This window comes from Parambassis ranga, chromosome 5 (assembly GCF_900634625.1).
Source record: "Parambassis ranga chromosome 5, fParRan2.1, whole genome shotgun sequence".
NCBI lineage: Eukaryota > Metazoa > Chordata > Actinopteri > Ambassidae > Parambassis > Parambassis ranga.
The window spans coordinates 24,410,360-24,427,615 of NC_041026.1; the positions used below are offsets into that span (position 1 = coordinate 24,410,360).

A 17,256-nucleotide genomic window follows, 5' to 3' on the forward strand; every position below is an offset into this window, starting at 1 on the left:
CGCCCTGTGATGGACTTCTGAATGATTTCATAACTATTGGCTGATAGTTATGAAAGTATGACTCTGCAAGTATTATTTAGATACTATTCTGTAAAACTATTTTAAAAATGACTAACAGGTTGTTTAAAACATTTTTAGTGTGGATTGAATACAGTCAGTATCGGAGAAGAAGTGTGGACAGCGCCATCTTGTGACCGCAGCTCCACATTACACACCGGTGTAAGGTTTCCGGTGTTATGGCGACCACCGGCAACATCATCTCTTCAGTCTGGGGCAAACTGCCTGTGCATTCAGGTAAACTGCCTCCCGTACGAACTCGCAGCAGTCTGTTTTAGACAACAAGTGATGTAAGTTTCGTGTCTTATTTACGTTTTGTATCGCGGAAGCATTTAAATAGATTTTTTTGCTGTATGCTTACACACCGGTAGATTAACGTGTGGGGGTCTCATGTCTGTGTCTTTGTGAAGAACTAACGCTACATATTAGCCACCGTACATCACTGACTGTCAGACTTCGCTTTTCTTTAATAAAGTGTTTTTCGTGTGTTTCACCGGACGGAGAAAGGAGTAGGTTGTTAATGTGTTATTATTGCGTTAGCTTTTCTTGTGGTTTATAACGTCAGAGGAAAGCTGAAATAAAGTAACTCGGTAATACACGCGAAGCTAGCTTAAAGTTTGATAGCGGAGTGGACTAGTCTAACTAAATGAAGTTTTATTGCTCCCTACGTTGAACATGGTGCGCCAAACGAACAAATTTGACGAGGGCTTGCAAAAACAAACCCGCCTTTTATAAACTGGTAAAGTAAACCTAACAGTACTCAATGAGGGACCTCTCTGCCCCTGGTTTACCATTATATAAGCTGTACACCGTCTGTTTCTTAGGTTGTTGTTTCGCCACAGTGATTACTTAAATCCTTTTAACCAATTTCACTGTTGGTTGGCTCCCTTGAAATTAATCCCTGCTTGAATGTTTAATTAATGACTGTTTAATTAATACTGAAAGCGTCACCACGCTATTGTTACTAAACCTGCAGTATTGTCAGTTTCCTTTTCCCTTCTCCTTCCTTAAGATGTGAAATAGTTTGGGAGCCATTGTTATACAGCACAATGTGATTGCTGCAGTAACAAAGGTCACACTGTAATGTTCAATCATTAGTCATTGGGAGTAAAACAGCTCCTGTGTGTGAGAGACTTTTAAGAAACATTTTGGATCATGGAATATGACTGGTAAGCAAATACCAGTCCTGCATTGGCCACATACATAGGTCATATTATTATGGTTATTAGAAGCCAGCAGTTCTCACATTTGCCCCTCCACTCTCTGTTCTTATTGCACAGGCAACTGTTAGAAAAAAAGTCAGTAATATTTCCTGCTACAGGAACCTTCCTTATTCGGGCCTCAGATCCGCCTGGAGCTCAGTTCCCACAATCTTGCTTGTGCCCACATGCTTGTAAGACTGTGTCCCTGTCTCTCTCCTTCTTTCAGTGTGCTGTGAAGAGAGGAAACTATTTCATATGTCTCTGTAGTACTGACTATGCTGCTCCTGGTAGCACTGGGCATAGTTTTTTCCTTCATTGTGGTCACCACTGAGAAGGCTGAAAACATCAACCATGCCTCACCAGCAGTGCTGCTCAACTACAGCAGGATCTCCCTGCCACCTGAACACTTACCCTACTTCTTCAACAATAACAAGGGGGTTGCCAAGCAGTGTCACCTGGACCCACTCTGCCCTTTCAAAGTAAGATATGAACTTATATATATAAATATTTTTCTTGAATATTGCGTGTTTTGCTGAAACATATGTAATTGCAGTAAAATTAAGAAGGATGAATGAAACACTACCTGGTTACGGTACCAGAAAACACTAGTGATATATATGTTGACCTTTTTTACAACATTTGTAATAGACTTTCTGAATTGTCTCCCTCTCTGAAACACACCCTTTCGGTTTTTAACCCTTGTGTTTCCAATAGGATGCACTGCAGGATCTGTCTCTTTGCTGGGGTTATGAGAAGAACTGTGATCCAGTGAAACGGTTTAGCTATCCCATCTGTACCAAAGCTGACACTACATGGTACTGTTCTTCACATTACCTTTAAGTTTACACAATTTATTTTTCTTAAATTCTTAGCGGCCCATTGCTGCAAGGTGCTCACGATTCTCTATATTAATCCAACTCTTTTATTCATAGATATTGGATTTACTAACCCACAATATTATTGAAGAGTTTGTAGCTTTGCTGGCTTGCCTAAATCTATCATCTGCCAGGGCTCGTTCACTGGATGCAGCCCAGGAGCTTTTCTGGAAGCAGGCTGATTTTGGCTACGTCAAAGAGCGCCTATCCGAGCTCAAAACACTCTGCAAGGCCAGCAAGCCAGTAAGTATGCTCATTTCCTTAGTTCCCACGGGCCCTCTGAGTCAACAGGAAAAAACAACAGGTAGAAATAGATACAACATTCAAACAATAAACCCAAAATAATTTATGGTAGAAAAACACAAAGTGAAATATAGTACAAAGAAAACTCTCACAGCCTCCAAGGTTTTATTACATTTAATTAAATACTACATTTTTCAAATCACTCTCCAGGGGGACTCATCATTAAGATGCAGTAGTTATACTAGATTCTGTAAAGCTACAAACCTTTATCTGGACCTGCGGAAGCCTCGCAGAGGTCATGAGAGGTCAGTGCAATTAAAAAAAAAAAAAAAAAATCATTATGACAGTGATGAGAATACTTTAAAACTCAAAGTGCTTCTGCTGCAGATACAAAGAGGATTTCTTCCAGACAGGAGAGATTGGTGGACACTGCAGACTGAACAACAAAAAGCTTGCTGCTGAGGGAGATCATAAGAGCCCCTTGCAATCTTGGTGAGTCACATTCATATTTACACCTGCAAATACCAAACATTAGCCAACTGCTTGTGTGTGAAAACATAATTTTATGAAAGTAACAGTCAAAATATTTTTTTTAAATGTATTATTTACATGGGTTTGGCATGCAAGGTTTACACATTCTAGTAATTGGTGAATGGTAGGTTAATGATCTTATGTGTAGGCATAGGACCCAGTAGTAGTGTTTTGAGTCATTTTGCAGTGGTTAACACACATCCTTACATCAGCTATGCCTGGTTATACATTTCAATAGTTGAAAATACATACAATGTTAATTATTTTATGTGGAAGTACAGCAAACACTTTTTTGTAATGTGGATTTAATTTAAAATGGAAAGACAGGCTGGAGATGTGCTTTAGTTACAAGAACAGCTATCAACCACTGATTCTGTGTTTCTAGGATAAATCACTGTAAAACATTTGATATAATCAGACTCTGCAGTTATCCATCCAATGCTTTGATGTAACCACTGCAGTGATAAATTAATCAGCGCGGCAGCTGATAGTTATACAGATTATGTCTGCCTCATAGTATAGTTTGATATCAGAATGAACTGTATAACACACATCATGCCACCAACAGGCAGCTACATAGCTGACAAGTGTGATGTAGATCAGATGAATGCTTCTTGAGAAATGAGAGGGGTATAGTACATAGCTATGAGGACATCTGGTCAAAATGACCTATAAGTATACCCTTTGCTCAGGGTAGAATGGCAGATCACCAATCACCGATTGCGGGACTATTAGAAGCCAAAATATTCTTTTTGATGTAGCTAGAATGGCAACAATACAATAATAATAATAATAGGAACTGAAAAAAACACAACACACAAATATGTTAATGTTTCACAGGGCACGTAAGGAGTAACCTAATGAGTACAATAGGCTGCGAGCAGCGGCAGTTTCCCTCTCCCCTTATTGGAAGGGAGGGGGGCATTCCTGTCATTCCTGCCGTTTTTCAAACAGGAGCCATTCCGGCCGCCCGTGTGTCGAGCAAGCCGCCTCCTCCTACAGCCAATCGCGAGGCCGAGTGCTACCACGAATCTACCACGAATTGACCAATGACGGAGCCGCCCTCTACCACGATTCGCCAGCTCCCGCCTACCTCCGCCGACGGCCAACCACGAGGCCGAGTGCTACCACGAATTGACCACGAATTGACCAATGACAGAGCTGCCCTCTACCACGATTCGCCAGCCCCCGCCCCTGGCAACGAGCCGGCCAATCACAGCTCGGACCACTGCTTGAGGCGGATGTGGCCCGGTCACGACGCTGTTGCTATGGCTTCGTCATTGCCTTTTACCGAGCTACGTCGCCGTGGACGGCTATCAGGATAATTTACCCCAGTAACCGTCTGCAAGATTAATTTCTACCGGAGATTCCGACGTGTCGCGGAGATTCCGACGTGTCGGTGAGTGAGTGTCGTTGTGTACATGCTGGTATGTGATTGTAAAGCGCTACGTTTGTGTAGCAATGTATGTATGAACGTACCTAGCCGGTGCTCTACTGGCTAGGATAAATTCACAGTTACCGACGGCTCAGATGGAATAATTGATCATAGACTGGCCTCTGTGTTGTTTACACCTATAAAGCATTTGACTGGGAGAACGCTACATTTAGTGTGTTTTAGCAAACATTTCCATTTACAGCGTTAGCTTCGGCTAATCAGCTACAGACAAGCCTCTTGTTATTGTTAGCTTTAGTTAGCTCTCTCTTTGTCTTCAGTTAGCGTAACTTTCAATGGACTTTTATTACTGCAGTGTAGTGTAGTATTACTGTGTCATAGCATCACTGTATTGGTTTTCAATATCCTATGATCATGTAGTTGTTATAATTAAATTATTGTTTTGTGTTAAAGTGAGGAACTCTCTCTTAGTGTTCTGATAAACATTATGCTTCTCCTCCTTGTTCTTCTATTGTTGTTCTTTTAGGACTAGTTACTGACAGACATGGATCCTGAAGCTGGTGGACTACACACCACCAAGGAAATACACTGGTACAGTTTCCTAATGTCTGGAAAAACTCATTTGTATTTAGGTTTAGTGCATATATTAGTACATGACATATGATTTGATGTGTTTGTGTGTATGATTTTCAGGAGAGCTTATGGGGTGGAGTATCTATATGACCAGACAGGCTACGCTTTGCTGGAGCCAGAGGAGTTTGAGGACGGCACTGTCCCCTTGCTGGATGCTCCTCCACTCACTGGTGCATCTGCCACAGCACCTCCACTCACTGCAGGCTTTATAATTGTGAATTATAAGACAGCTACTGTAATATCTGGTCATTATTTTTCAAACTAGCATGTACACTTATCTTTTACTGCTATATTTCACACTGCCTTAATTTTCCAGGTGTTTCATCGGGTCCCAAGGGCAGCCAGACCTGTTCGACTCCATTCAAGAAAACTCTAAGTCCTTGCCTTGCTTCAATCATCTCTATGATTATGACCTGGATGACTGAGACTCTTCATCAGCATACACCAGTGTGTTGCCAACAAAGCCTGTGTGATGGCTGAGACCACCATCCAGCTGCCTGAGGTGAACACAGCAATGCTGGCATGACGGTGAGTAAATCATGTGACATGTGAACCATGTCAGCTGTATTTGTGGAATATATTGCTTCTGTAAAACTACTGTTTTGTTGTTGTTGTTTTTTTCAGGTACAACAAGCAGAGTCGGGCTCGGGAGACCGAGGTGCTTCAGCAAGCCATTGAGTCTCCAAAGCCATCCACACCTCAGAGAGAAGCTCTCTTGACCATGGCTGCAGGGGACAACCTGCACAGCTTTACCGTGCCAGCCAATACAGCAGCATGGCCAGGTTTAAAAGGCAGCTGGTGTTTGGGGGAGACAGACCCCCATCTCTTCTCTGAATCTTGAGGCCAGCCCGGCATCTGCTTCACTGCAGCATCCTGCCACCAGCGCAGCATCTTTGCTGCAGTGTATATCAGTGTGTATATAGTGTAAACAAACACATTCTTTTGGTATCAGTTTCGTATCAGTTTCCCCCTCTGTGTAATTCAGTTAATAATAATAATGTTCAGGTAGTTGGGCATGTACAGCTTCATAGAATGATAGTAGATTGAACAACAGGTCTGCCAGACAGTATTGTTTGACCTCTGGAATGTGTGGATTCTTAAAACTGTGAATCTGCCTTTATCACAATTAAATGAGGCTATAAACATTACAAAAGCTTTTGTTCGGTTTTTACAGGATTTGTAAATACAGTCTGATTTCAGTGTTTGTAAATACCATTTAATTTCACAAAATACTTTGATAAAAAATGATGTTTATCCAAATATGAATTTAGACGAATATTAAGAGGCTTTATGAGCAGTAAAGACTGCAAATAAACTCCTACTGGTCCTTTACATGTGCTCAATGTGAGCAATATTCCCCCCAAAAAGTTACTGAAATGGTAATAACAATAAGGTTTTTTTCCATTGTTCTTATATATTTGGGTTTGTGGGGGTTAATCAAGAGTCTGGAGCCATTGATGAGCCTTATATTGCAGACAAGGTCGGTATACAAAAAAGGATGTTAAGAAAAATGCAGATTAACACATTACAGCTTGTTACTAAGGATACAATTATTGTATGCAATCCTGTTCCTCTCAAGCTCTTTCCATATTAGCTAAACAGCGAGCAGACTGCATTTATCCCATTCAATGCATGCATGTGCAATTGGACTATTACAGCAAATGACACGTGAAATTTGTCACATACAAACGGTGTGCATCACTCTCCTTTCGCTTTGTTTTTAATTATAACGTCACCTCGGTAAAATGTCATACAACGACCGATATGTTTCGCGTAATTTCAGTGCAAAATATTAACGCACCTAGCGGGATTCGAACCGGCGCTCTCGGCGCGATTTGTGGCGCGATTTGTGGCATCAACGTCGACACATGGGCGCTAGCCTTGGCGCAATGGATAACGCGTCTGACTACGGATCAGAAGATTCTAGGTTCGACTCCTGGCTGGCTCGAATGTTTTTGTGTTTTGTTACCTACTTCTGTATAAGGGGATGCAGCAGTGACTTTAAATGCTTGGTCATTCTTTGAATTTGCAAATAATTTCATATTTGTGATTCTAAATATCAGTTATTCTTTTCTGATGAAGTTAACTGTCAAAGTTGGCAATAATCATTGGTATGATCAGAGGCCAGACAGCAGGTCAGCATGCAGAGCAGAGCAAACAGTTAATGACGTGAATCACTAGTATGAAGTATGAAGTAGTAAAAGGGGTTGAGGGGGACAGGGGCCTGCTTAGTAGATCATATTTGTGTCCCCCAACAGTGTAGGCCTATAGCAGCATAGCTCTGCTGAAAGTTAAGAGTTTAGAGCAGGGGTCTCAAAGTAGCGGCCCGCGGGCCGATATTTTGTGGCCCCCCACTTGACATCAAAGTTTAGTGTTAGTGTGGCCCGCACATTTTTCTCACACACACTTATTTGCTGAGGCTCGCCCTGTGCATTTTATTTTTATTATTAATTCCCCCGTCAGTATTTCTCTGATATTTAGTTTGAATTTTTTTTGAGGAGTGGCAGCCTCTGTTCCCCTCGGTGTGTCGTTTCTGTCTCTGCATGCTCGCACATTTCTCCGCTGCAGAGGAGTTCCGCCCCCCTGACACACACACACAGGCGTGCGCACACACCTGTGAGTGTACTGCACCAGCGGAATGAGAGCGCGCATTGAAAACTGTGCCAAGTGACGCGCTGTCTGTTGGACAGTTCTCAGCAGCCTAGCCATGCTGGTGCATGTTGACGGTGTTTGTTTTCAGGTGCTGCATGATCTCAGTGCGCATGTAGCAGTGCTCCGTCAGAATATAGTCCCAGAATGGATCAAAGTAGGAGACTGCCGCGTGTTAAACAGCATTTCCATTTGTGCTTGTGTGAATACGCAGCTCACATGAAGTACTTGGAGTTTCTTTCTTTCTTTTTAATCAGGATGCTGATGAATAGAACACCTGTTCTCAGTAGCTGCCCTCACTGTAAACAAGCTGCGCACACGCCTGACTCCTGGACATGTGTCTGTGTGAGGAGCCAGTGAACAACTTATTTTCATGTTAAAGCAGCTTGACATATTTTATTTAATTTCTATTCACAATAGATTTTGTTATACTAGCTTACATAAATGTCATTGTCTGTACTGTATCTCCAAAGGTACAGCAAATCACTCATTAAGGAATATGACAATGTTTAGCTTTTAGTCTTAGTGAAACTAAGGGAAATTCAGGCCCAGGAAAATCGCTGCTTATCAATTAATCGTTAATCGATCGATAAGGTCATTCAACTAACGATTATTGAATTAATCAATAATTTGCATCCCTATTCTGACCTGTTATTAATAAAGATTGAGACGATTGGACCAGTTGTAATTTTTTGGAATATTTGAAACCCTTTTTTTAATGCGCCCTTAATGCGGCCCAGCCTCACCCAGACTCTACCCCCAGCGGGCCCCGGGGTAAGTTGAGTTTGAGACCCCTGGTTTAGAGTTTATACAATGTTTCATTTTGTCACTTAAAGTCTTATAAAAATCTTTTTCATGCTCAGTGACCATGCATCATCTAATGGCTCAGTCTATAATTATCTTTGGTTGGATTTTTTATTTAATGCAGTCTGTATCACTAAAAAGAAGTCTATGATTTGCACACTGTTTACGTTTTCCACCCTTCCACATGAAAAATTATTTTTATAGTTATGCTTACAATAGTGCATTGTTTTTTTTGTAGGTATGCTGAGCTGCAGACATACACGGAGCTTGACTTTAATCCCATAGAGGATGGACACTGTGACATCATAATTGAAAAACCAACTGTTTTCATGAAACTGGATGCTGGTAAGTAACAAAGATTTACCTTAACTATTGTAACACTCTATAATAGAAAAATCAAAATGCATAGTCATACATAGATAGAAAACACAGAGGTTGTTCACAGTTCTTCTTCTTTTCCACTTTCAGTCCTGAGGAAAATATAATGGTGTGTTTTTTTTCCCGAACAGGGGTGAACATGTACCACCATTTCTGCGACTTTGTCAACCTTTACATCTCACAGCACATTAACAACTCCTTCAGCTCAGACATAAACATCATCATGTGGGATACGGTGAGTGATGCAATAAGGAGGAGGGTGCAATCTGTAAGTGTATTTATTCATTCTCATAAATCAGATTGTGTCTGTTATTACCAGGTATTACAAATTATAACAACATTTATTTTGAACTCCAGAGCAAAATAAGATAAATGTAATGCCATGCTTTTATTAAGCCATCAAAATAAAATCAGACCAGTGACCGTTCATTACAAATTGCACAGTGTTAAAGGCACCAGATAATTCTCATTAAAGTATCATTATTGTTTAATCCCATTTTATATATATATATATAAAATAATATAACAACAATATATAGAACATTATACTTTAAACCATACAAATTGTAATCAGTTGGTCCAAATGGACTTATTAAATGTGAATGTGTCCTCCAAACATATAATTCCTGTTGGTTGTCATGAATGAGTGTTTGAAAACATTTGTATTGTAACATTAATTGACTATTTGTTTACCTTTTTTCTGATTTTCTTTTATTAGAGTTTGTATGACTATGGAGATCTGTTCAGTGAAACATGGAGAGCCTTCTCAGACAATGATATCATCCACTTGAAGACCTATGACTCAAAACGAGTAGGTGTAATCTCCACTCTTGGTTGTTTTCACTAATAATCTTCTGGCTTAAAGAAATCCGTATGTACATGTTTTAAACTTAATTTCCATTGTATGGCTATTTTATGTATGCCTGTTCTGTATATTTGTGTCGTGACATATTCTCATTCCTTTGCCGTGATGTATGCTCTCTTCAGTGATGTATTTCCACTTGTCCATAGGTGTGTTTCAAGGATGCCTTCTTCTCCCTTCTTCCAAGAATGAGATATGGCCTTTTTTACAACACACCTGTTGTAAGTTTGCCCTCATGTGTATGTGTCTTTCATGTGCAACTATTATTTAAAATAATGCATTTTCAATTTTCAGTATGTTGTTTGTATTTAGAATCCCATGTTTTTATCACACATTCTGTGATGGATTTCTTTTTATCATTCATTGATAACCAGTTTAGTCATAAACATGCAGTTTAGGTCAAATATTTATGTGATATATTCAAAAGCTCAGGAAGTGCTTATGTTATTTAAATGATAATTTCAAGGAGATTGCTATAAAGATGATTCTGTGTAAATATGTGTTGTCCTGTGGTTCTAGCCTTGAGGTGTGAAATATTGATAGGTTAGTCTCAAGCTGATGCTTTTGATTGCCCCTGCAGCACATATCATGTTTATATTCATGTGCTCACATTTACAGTCACAGTGCAGGAGTGTGTGTATATATATATATATATATATATATATATATATATATATATATATATATATATATATATATATATATATATAGAGAGAGAGAGAGAGAGAGAGAGACTCTAATACTTGAGGCTTATATGATATTCATTCTGGAAAGGTTATGAAATATGTTTACAGTTGTTAGACTTCCAGTGTGCACCATTTTTTCCACCATAATCTTATGCAGTTGTGCACCAGTGTTGCCAGATTCAATTAGCCTTCAGTTCATTTTTATTCAGTAGACTTTCTAAAAAATACATTTTCGCATGACTTGATACATACTTGGATGCAGCCTTTCATATTAAATGGATGAAAGAAATAAATTGAATTTGTGAGTGAAATGGACTCTTTATGTGGTGTTGATGGCAGATCTCAGATTGCTCCAGTGAAGGAATGTTCAGGGCATTCTCCCAGCACGTCCTTCATCGGCTGAACATCCAGCAAGATGGGCCAAAGGTAGGAAGACTGTCTTGATAAAACACATTAGTTATTAGAATCATGTTTATGTGAGCTGGGCAGAGATTCATGAACACTTAAATAGCAAAGGTAGTAAATAATTTAACTTAAGATGCTTACAGTCACTGACCAAACAGTAAAACTAGCTGCTTACAGTCTCTTTTGTGGACTCAATGTGCAGCAAGAAGGGTAAGAAGAGTGAAGAGCACACCATATCCTGTTCTTTTGAGTGTGCTCAGTGTGATCCATGCTCTAATAGAATTTCCTTTTAGAGAGATTCTTAGAATGTTTAGTGCAGATGTGCTATATGACGATGGTTTCTATACAAGAGCCTTTGAACTGCATGCACACTGTATTTTTATGAATAAGATATGAACATAGGCCACAAGGATGGAAAATAAGCAGATAGACAACTTCACAGAGAGGGGCAACATGTATTAATTTGCCCTTTAATGCATTTACCAAAGTAGCAAGTGTGAAAAAAGCAACAACACAAAGTGATAACAGGACTTTGACTAACAAATCACGGCTGTGAGATATTCAACCTGTTCGATTACATATATCAGGATTCAAGTGTCTGCCAGTTGATTGCCATTGTGCTGTTATGAATAGAAATTACATTCTTCCAGGTAAGAAGGAAATCACCGGACTGGATTAAGTAGTGAAGTGTGTATCAATTTTCTGTTTTGAACATGTAAAACCATCTGTTTTCAAGAGCTTTAAACGTTTCTTCAGGTGCTTTAAGTGTAAAAACCACAATAATTCAGTGATGATTCTAGGCTACCTCAGTAAAAGAAGGCCATTAGTGCTAAACAAGATCAGCAGAGGCCTACAAGCTAACACATTTACACACTTGGTTTAGTGTTCTTAACGCTTGAACTAAAATAGCACGAGTGAAAGGAACAGGTGGCACAGTGGTAACAAGAAACAAATGCCACATACAAAAAGTTTTTTGTGTGATAGATTGTCTCAGTTTATAAATTAAGATTGTAAGTAAAAAAAGTTGTATTTTTTTTTGTATTTGAAAGTAGCAGAAATATGACTGTAGTCCTCTTTTTGATAATGTGCTCACACAATACAAACTTTCCAACAAGTTTGTTGTAGTGTGAATGTTATGTAGCTCCCTGGTGGTCTAGTGGTTAGGATTCGGCGCTCTCACCGCCGCGGCCCGGGTTCGATTCCCGGTCAGGGAATCTTTTGTTTTTTTGGTATTTCTGCCTTAAAACTACGTGGATATCTACAAATGCAAGCTGTGTGCATTGATCGTTTTGAAAAAAATACCACCTGACCCTCACAAGTCTCATGATCTGTCCATCATTGTTTTTCTCCAAGCTATATACAGCTATATACAATTATAAATGTTGGCTTAATGTCTTAAAATGTAAAAAAATATTGCTTAGCCACAGCTATGATTACTTCAAGTGAATTTTTGTAAAGGGACTACATGCATGCTCTGTGTGCATACACACAAATGAACTGTTTAATAGATTGCCTCAGTTTATGAAGAAAGTTTGTAAGCCATTATTGGTGTATATGACAGTCCCTGGTGGTCTAGTGGTTAGGATTCGGCGCTCTCACCGCCGCGGCCCGGGTTCGATTCCCGGTCAGGGAAATAGTTGTTTTTCCTACATTCCTGTCTACAGAGCTATGTATATACTTGTGCTGCTAGCTGCATACAGTGATGGTTTTGACAAATTCCACCTGTAAAAAGGCACACAGGCAGACTTCAGCTAATCATCAGATCTTACTGTTGCAGTTATTTTATATACTAAAGTCACTGAAGCTGCCATAAATGTGATGTGTGTGTACATCACAGGGGGAATGTATCTCGTGTTATGTTGCTTTAGATTCCTAACCAGGGCAGTTGGCATACATGTTTGTATGACTGGACTGATTGTGGATATTTTGCAGCATCAATGGTAGTGACCTTACTAATCATAAGATGTTGTATACACTTCAGTTTTGGCATGGCCCAGTAGACAGATTAGGTTAAGTGTGATGACTTGACACCACTTGAGTTACAGGATGCTGTAGATCCTTCTGTGAAAGAGTACACACATTCTTAATGTGCATGCACACTTGTATTGTCACAGCTGTGCACTCACCCTCTTATTCATTTTTTTCATCTATAACTCTCCAAAACTTCTTGTACATGCTCTATGGTGCCAGGTTTAAAGTGATTGACTATATCTTTATGGCCAGCAAAGCCAATAACTTCTTCCTCCCTGTGGAGCAGCTCATTTTGTATTCATATCTCTCTCTGGTTATATGCTAAGAGGCTTTTGAGTGAGATGTGGTGCTGTTGACGATAGCAGGCCAGCGAATGAATGAAAGGTGCTTTTGGCCCTGACCCTGTACCCAGCTCCTCCTTTCATCCCTAGATTAATGGCATCAACCTGAAACTCATGCTGCTGCTCTCCGCTTTTGTGTCCTTTTCATTTGCCTCTCCTCTCCCTCTCCTCCTATCTACCCATCATTATAATTTGCTTAATTCTGGTCTTGTTCAGAATGGCATGTTTTTCAGTAAAGTATTTGTATAAAAGGAGAAAGGAGGTCTTTTCTTCCTAATGCAGCACACTGTTTCAGCTGTTGTAGTTATCATGTATTGACAGGTGATAGCTGAATTTACTTTGTATTATTAATTCCATATTTTACTACTAATACTTAGTATAAACACAAGGTGGCAGTAGAAGACTGTTCCGTAGAAAGAATGTTTGATAAATGTACTATGAAAACTAATAAGAGTACGTCAAAAAAGCTGTTTTTTTCCTATTTTAAAATGACTGTGATTTTCTTCTATTTACCCAGACTACTACATTCTACATAAGAGACATATGATGTAGAATGTTTCAAGTTATTCTAAATGAGCACTGCGTTTTTCCATCCGCTATCTTTTCTGTCCTTGGCTGATTGATTATTGGGTGCATTGCTGTTTTCAGGAGAGGCGTGTTCGTGTCACCCTGCTGGCTCGCAGTACAGAATACAGAAGAATACTAAACCAAGTCGAGGTGAGTTTAGCACCACCTTACCTTTCTGCCTGATTCTGCATCCTGCCCCCTGTTTCTGTCTCTTTATTTTATACACCTCCAGCTCACTCAGACCCTCCTCCTCCCTCATGCACCATTGATTTACTGCCCACCTCTGTTAAGTGCCTGTTTAAAATCTTATTTGCTATAAACAGTGCAAGTTAAAAAACGAGCTGTGATTTATATTGTCACTGACCGCATTTCTTTGCTCTCTCATTGATCACAGAACATGTCCCTTTGTTGTTGTTACAGCTGGCAAATGCCCTCAAGACTGTGCCTTTACTTGAGGTCAAAGTGGTGGACTACAAATACAAGTGAGTTATATAATGTACTCGCCATAACAGGAGGTATTCAGTGCTACTTAGCATTGGTCAAGACAGTTCTGTACAGGAATAGAGAAAGTGTAATAGTGACAGTGTTTACACAGTGACTGCACGATGACTGATGTGTAACTCCCTGTCTGTCATTCAGGGATGTTTCCTTCCTAGAGCAGCTGAGGATCACCCACAACTCTGACATATTTATAGGGATGCACGGAGCCGGTCTCACACACCTCCTCTTCCTTCCTGACTGGGCTGTCATCTTTGAACTGTGAGGGGTATTTTGTTGTCCAGATGTGTGTATGCCTGAAAATTTAGCAGAGGAGCTGAAAGAGCAATGGGTTTGGCAGCATATTCTGTCCCAAGTACCCCTCACGCGCTTGGTGTTTGACTGTGAAATACTGCCCAATTAACCAGGCGTTCATCACTTCTGGCAATCCTGGACAGGGGAAGTGATTGGAGAGAGAGCACTTGTGTGTGTGTGTGTGTGTGTGTGTGTGTGTAGGAACATGTGGAAGAGTTTTGTGTGGATTTTTTTGGTACAGAGTGAGAATACAGTGTGAGAGAGAACAAAACATAGAGAAGGAGTGGGGTTAAGAGAGGAGGACTAAGGAGAGCAGGAGATAAAGTGTCTGCATCTGTCCCTCTCAGATATAACTGTCAGGATGAGAGCTGCTATCGAGATTTGGCTCGGCTGCGGGGTATTCGATACGTGACTTGGCAGAAAATGGACAAAGTGCTCCCACAGGACAAGGTAGGGGAAACTCCCGTACAAACCATTAGCTCTGAAATACCTCAACTGGATCTTTCTGAATTCTCACTTATCTTACAAATCTCACAAACACTTAACATTTAATTATCTGCAGATATAGGTAGCGGAGAACAAATGTACAGACTTTTTTCCATTTCCTTTGTTTCTATGTCTTATACCTGCATCTACTGAGTGCACAGATAGCCTAACAACACACATACTTATATGTGTATATTTTGTGTATTTAAACTGTATAAATATATGTCTCTATTGCTTTCCTCAGGGACACCATCCTACCCTTGGGGACCATCCAAAGTTTACCAACTACTCATTTGATGTGGGAGAGTTCATGAGGATTATGTTGGAGGCAGCCAGTTACGTCACACAGCATCCTAAATGGCAGCGTCGTGTTCTTCACGATGAACTCTAGAGTCTCTGAGTTGCTGCTGATGAGCTACTAATGTGAGGATGCTATGTTGTGATGAAAAAGACCTCATCAAACTGGCAGAGTAAATATCAAGGTATTTGTTTTTAAAGTTACCTCATTCACGAGTAAATCTCAGTCATGCCATGGGGTATTTGTCAACCTCTCTCAGGCACTTTGATGGTCTGAATGAGTGAAAGCTGGAGTTAAACAACTTTCACTCTGTTAGTGTCAAATCAGTTGAAAGACGAGGCGTTCGCTGCCAAAGCATCTAGGAGGAATATAAGATATGTCCGATGTTTCTTAATTATCTACACTGCGTCTACTTTATTCCATGTCAACGAAGTTAGTAAATGGGCAGCTGTTCTGACATTCTTTCACATCTTTTCCTATTTGATCAGTGTCACGCTGATGCACGCTCTTTGAGTGGTGCTGACAGTCACACCAGAGTTTCTGAGTACATCCAGCATAAATCAGTCTAATATGATTCAGTGTTCACCTGCTGGAATCTCACATGCAGTTGCACACTGCACTTTTTTTAATAGTCTCACATTGAAATCATTGTGGTGTTATGTTAATCAGAACCACACTAAAAAGACAATACGTATGTTAGTCATCATTCCTGCCAAGAGGGATTTTCTTTATATCAGTATTATTGTTCATACATGCAGTAATGCTGTTGAACACATTAAGAATAAGTATTGAACACATATATTATTATTACTACATGTAAGTAAAATCCAACACTCCAAATGCAATGATAATATGGTTTCTTTTGTTCCAAATATCATAGTTATTTAACTAGCTTTTTATCTTTATATCCATGTGTAAGGTTTACATGGTTTCCTTGACATTTGTCATATATGTTATTTAAGCATGTGTTGTATTTGTTTCATGGCATACCATTTTTTACTGATGTTTGTTTCATTATGAATTAATTTGTATTTTAGCTTAGAAACTGTCACTGCCAGTGAGGTCACATGATGAGGGAGCTCTTCTTTTCATAAAGCCTTTTGGATACTGTCAGTTATATATTTTACAATAAACTTGTCGGAAGGGAATGAGCACAGTGCTCATAGACTAATGCAATGCACAAGAGTACTATGACCTAGCAGAGGATCATATTCTTATTTCCTGGCCTCCATGTGAGCTTGATGTTTTATTTATCAATGAAAGAGAGTTGGACTGAGTCAGACCTTTTTGGTCTGGGATTTGCTAGACTAGTATTTCAATTTCATATTCAGCAGCTGTGTAATATTTTGAAATAAATAATACTAAAAAATGCTGAAGCATATCTGTGTAGGCTGCATCAAGCATCAGAGATTTAATTCATCTTAATTTAATCAGTCATCTTTTGAAGTCTGACCTTGGAGAGGGGAAAAATGAAGTCTCTGTCTTGCCAGTTCTTGCTGATGCCAGACAGCTCTTTGCTGTGGGTTTCATTATTTTAGTGAGTTCAGGTCTAAGGAGAGAAAGGGCTCTTCGCAAAAGGGCACTTGTTCAGTTTTTACTGTCACAGTAATAAATCTGGATGACCTCAAAAATTACCCGAGTTAGCAGTGACGCAGAACAACCACATGGGGGCAGTACAACACCATACATGAAGCCGAATCTGTACCCCGCACCGTGTGATCGTCTCTGACAGACTTTGTTCGTCGTCGCAAGGAGTGAGCATAATTTATTCACAAAAATACCCAATAGGTCATAAAAAGACAATCTTTTTTTTTTTTTAAAAAAAGCGTTTCCTCCAGTATCACAAGTTTGATGTCAGCAGTGGTGCTGCTGTGCGCTCTTTACGGATGTTGTGTCTGAACTTTCTGAGTATTGACAGACACCGGGCCTGTCTGGGATGGACACTATTTATGGCCCTGCTCGGGTTACTGCCAGTGACCTCGTAAAGAAATGAAGAATCTCTATGCAGAGGGATCAAAAGCTGAGGAACCAAGATGTCTGTTCTCATTAACCTTCACAGCCGCTCCGAATCGAAGACCCAAGT

General features: G+C 39.9%; 1 protein-coding gene and 2 non-coding genes across 4 annotated transcripts; all 3 read left to right on the forward strand.

Annotated features, from left to right (window-relative positions):
• Positions 1–219: 219 nt before the first annotated feature.
• eogt (EGF domain-specific O-linked N-acetylglucosamine (GlcNAc) transferase) lies at positions 220–16,501 on the forward strand. 2 transcript variants are annotated; one of them, XM_028406080.1, is made up of 16 exons: positions 220–294; positions 1,486–1,738; positions 1,974–2,074; positions 2,269–2,377; positions 2,588–2,682; positions 2,765–2,869; positions 8,626–8,732; positions 8,897–9,000; positions 9,484–9,576; positions 9,777–9,848; positions 10,653–10,739; positions 13,679–13,747; positions 14,018–14,079; positions 14,237–14,356; positions 14,737–14,839; positions 15,120–16,501. In XM_028406080.1, exons 2-16 carry the CDS (start codon positions 1,535–1,537, stop codon positions 15,264–15,266), a joined length of 1,578 nt encoding a protein of 525 aa, XP_028261881.1. In that variant the 5' UTR covers positions 220–294; positions 1,486–1,534; the 3' UTR covers positions 15,267–16,501. The 2 variants fall into 2 exon arrangements, with proteins under 2 accessions (XP_028261881.1, XP_028261880.1); XM_028406079.1 differs by having other exon boundaries at positions 227–347.
• trnae-cuc (transfer RNA glutamic acid (anticodon CUC)) lies at positions 11,861–11,932 on the forward strand. The gene has a single exon. It is a non-coding gene; the product is annotated as a tRNA-Glu (tRNA).
• trnae-cuc (transfer RNA glutamic acid (anticodon CUC)) lies at positions 12,280–12,351 on the forward strand. The gene has a single exon. It is a non-coding gene; the product is annotated as a tRNA-Glu (tRNA).
• Positions 16,502–17,256: the final 755 nt, after the last annotated feature.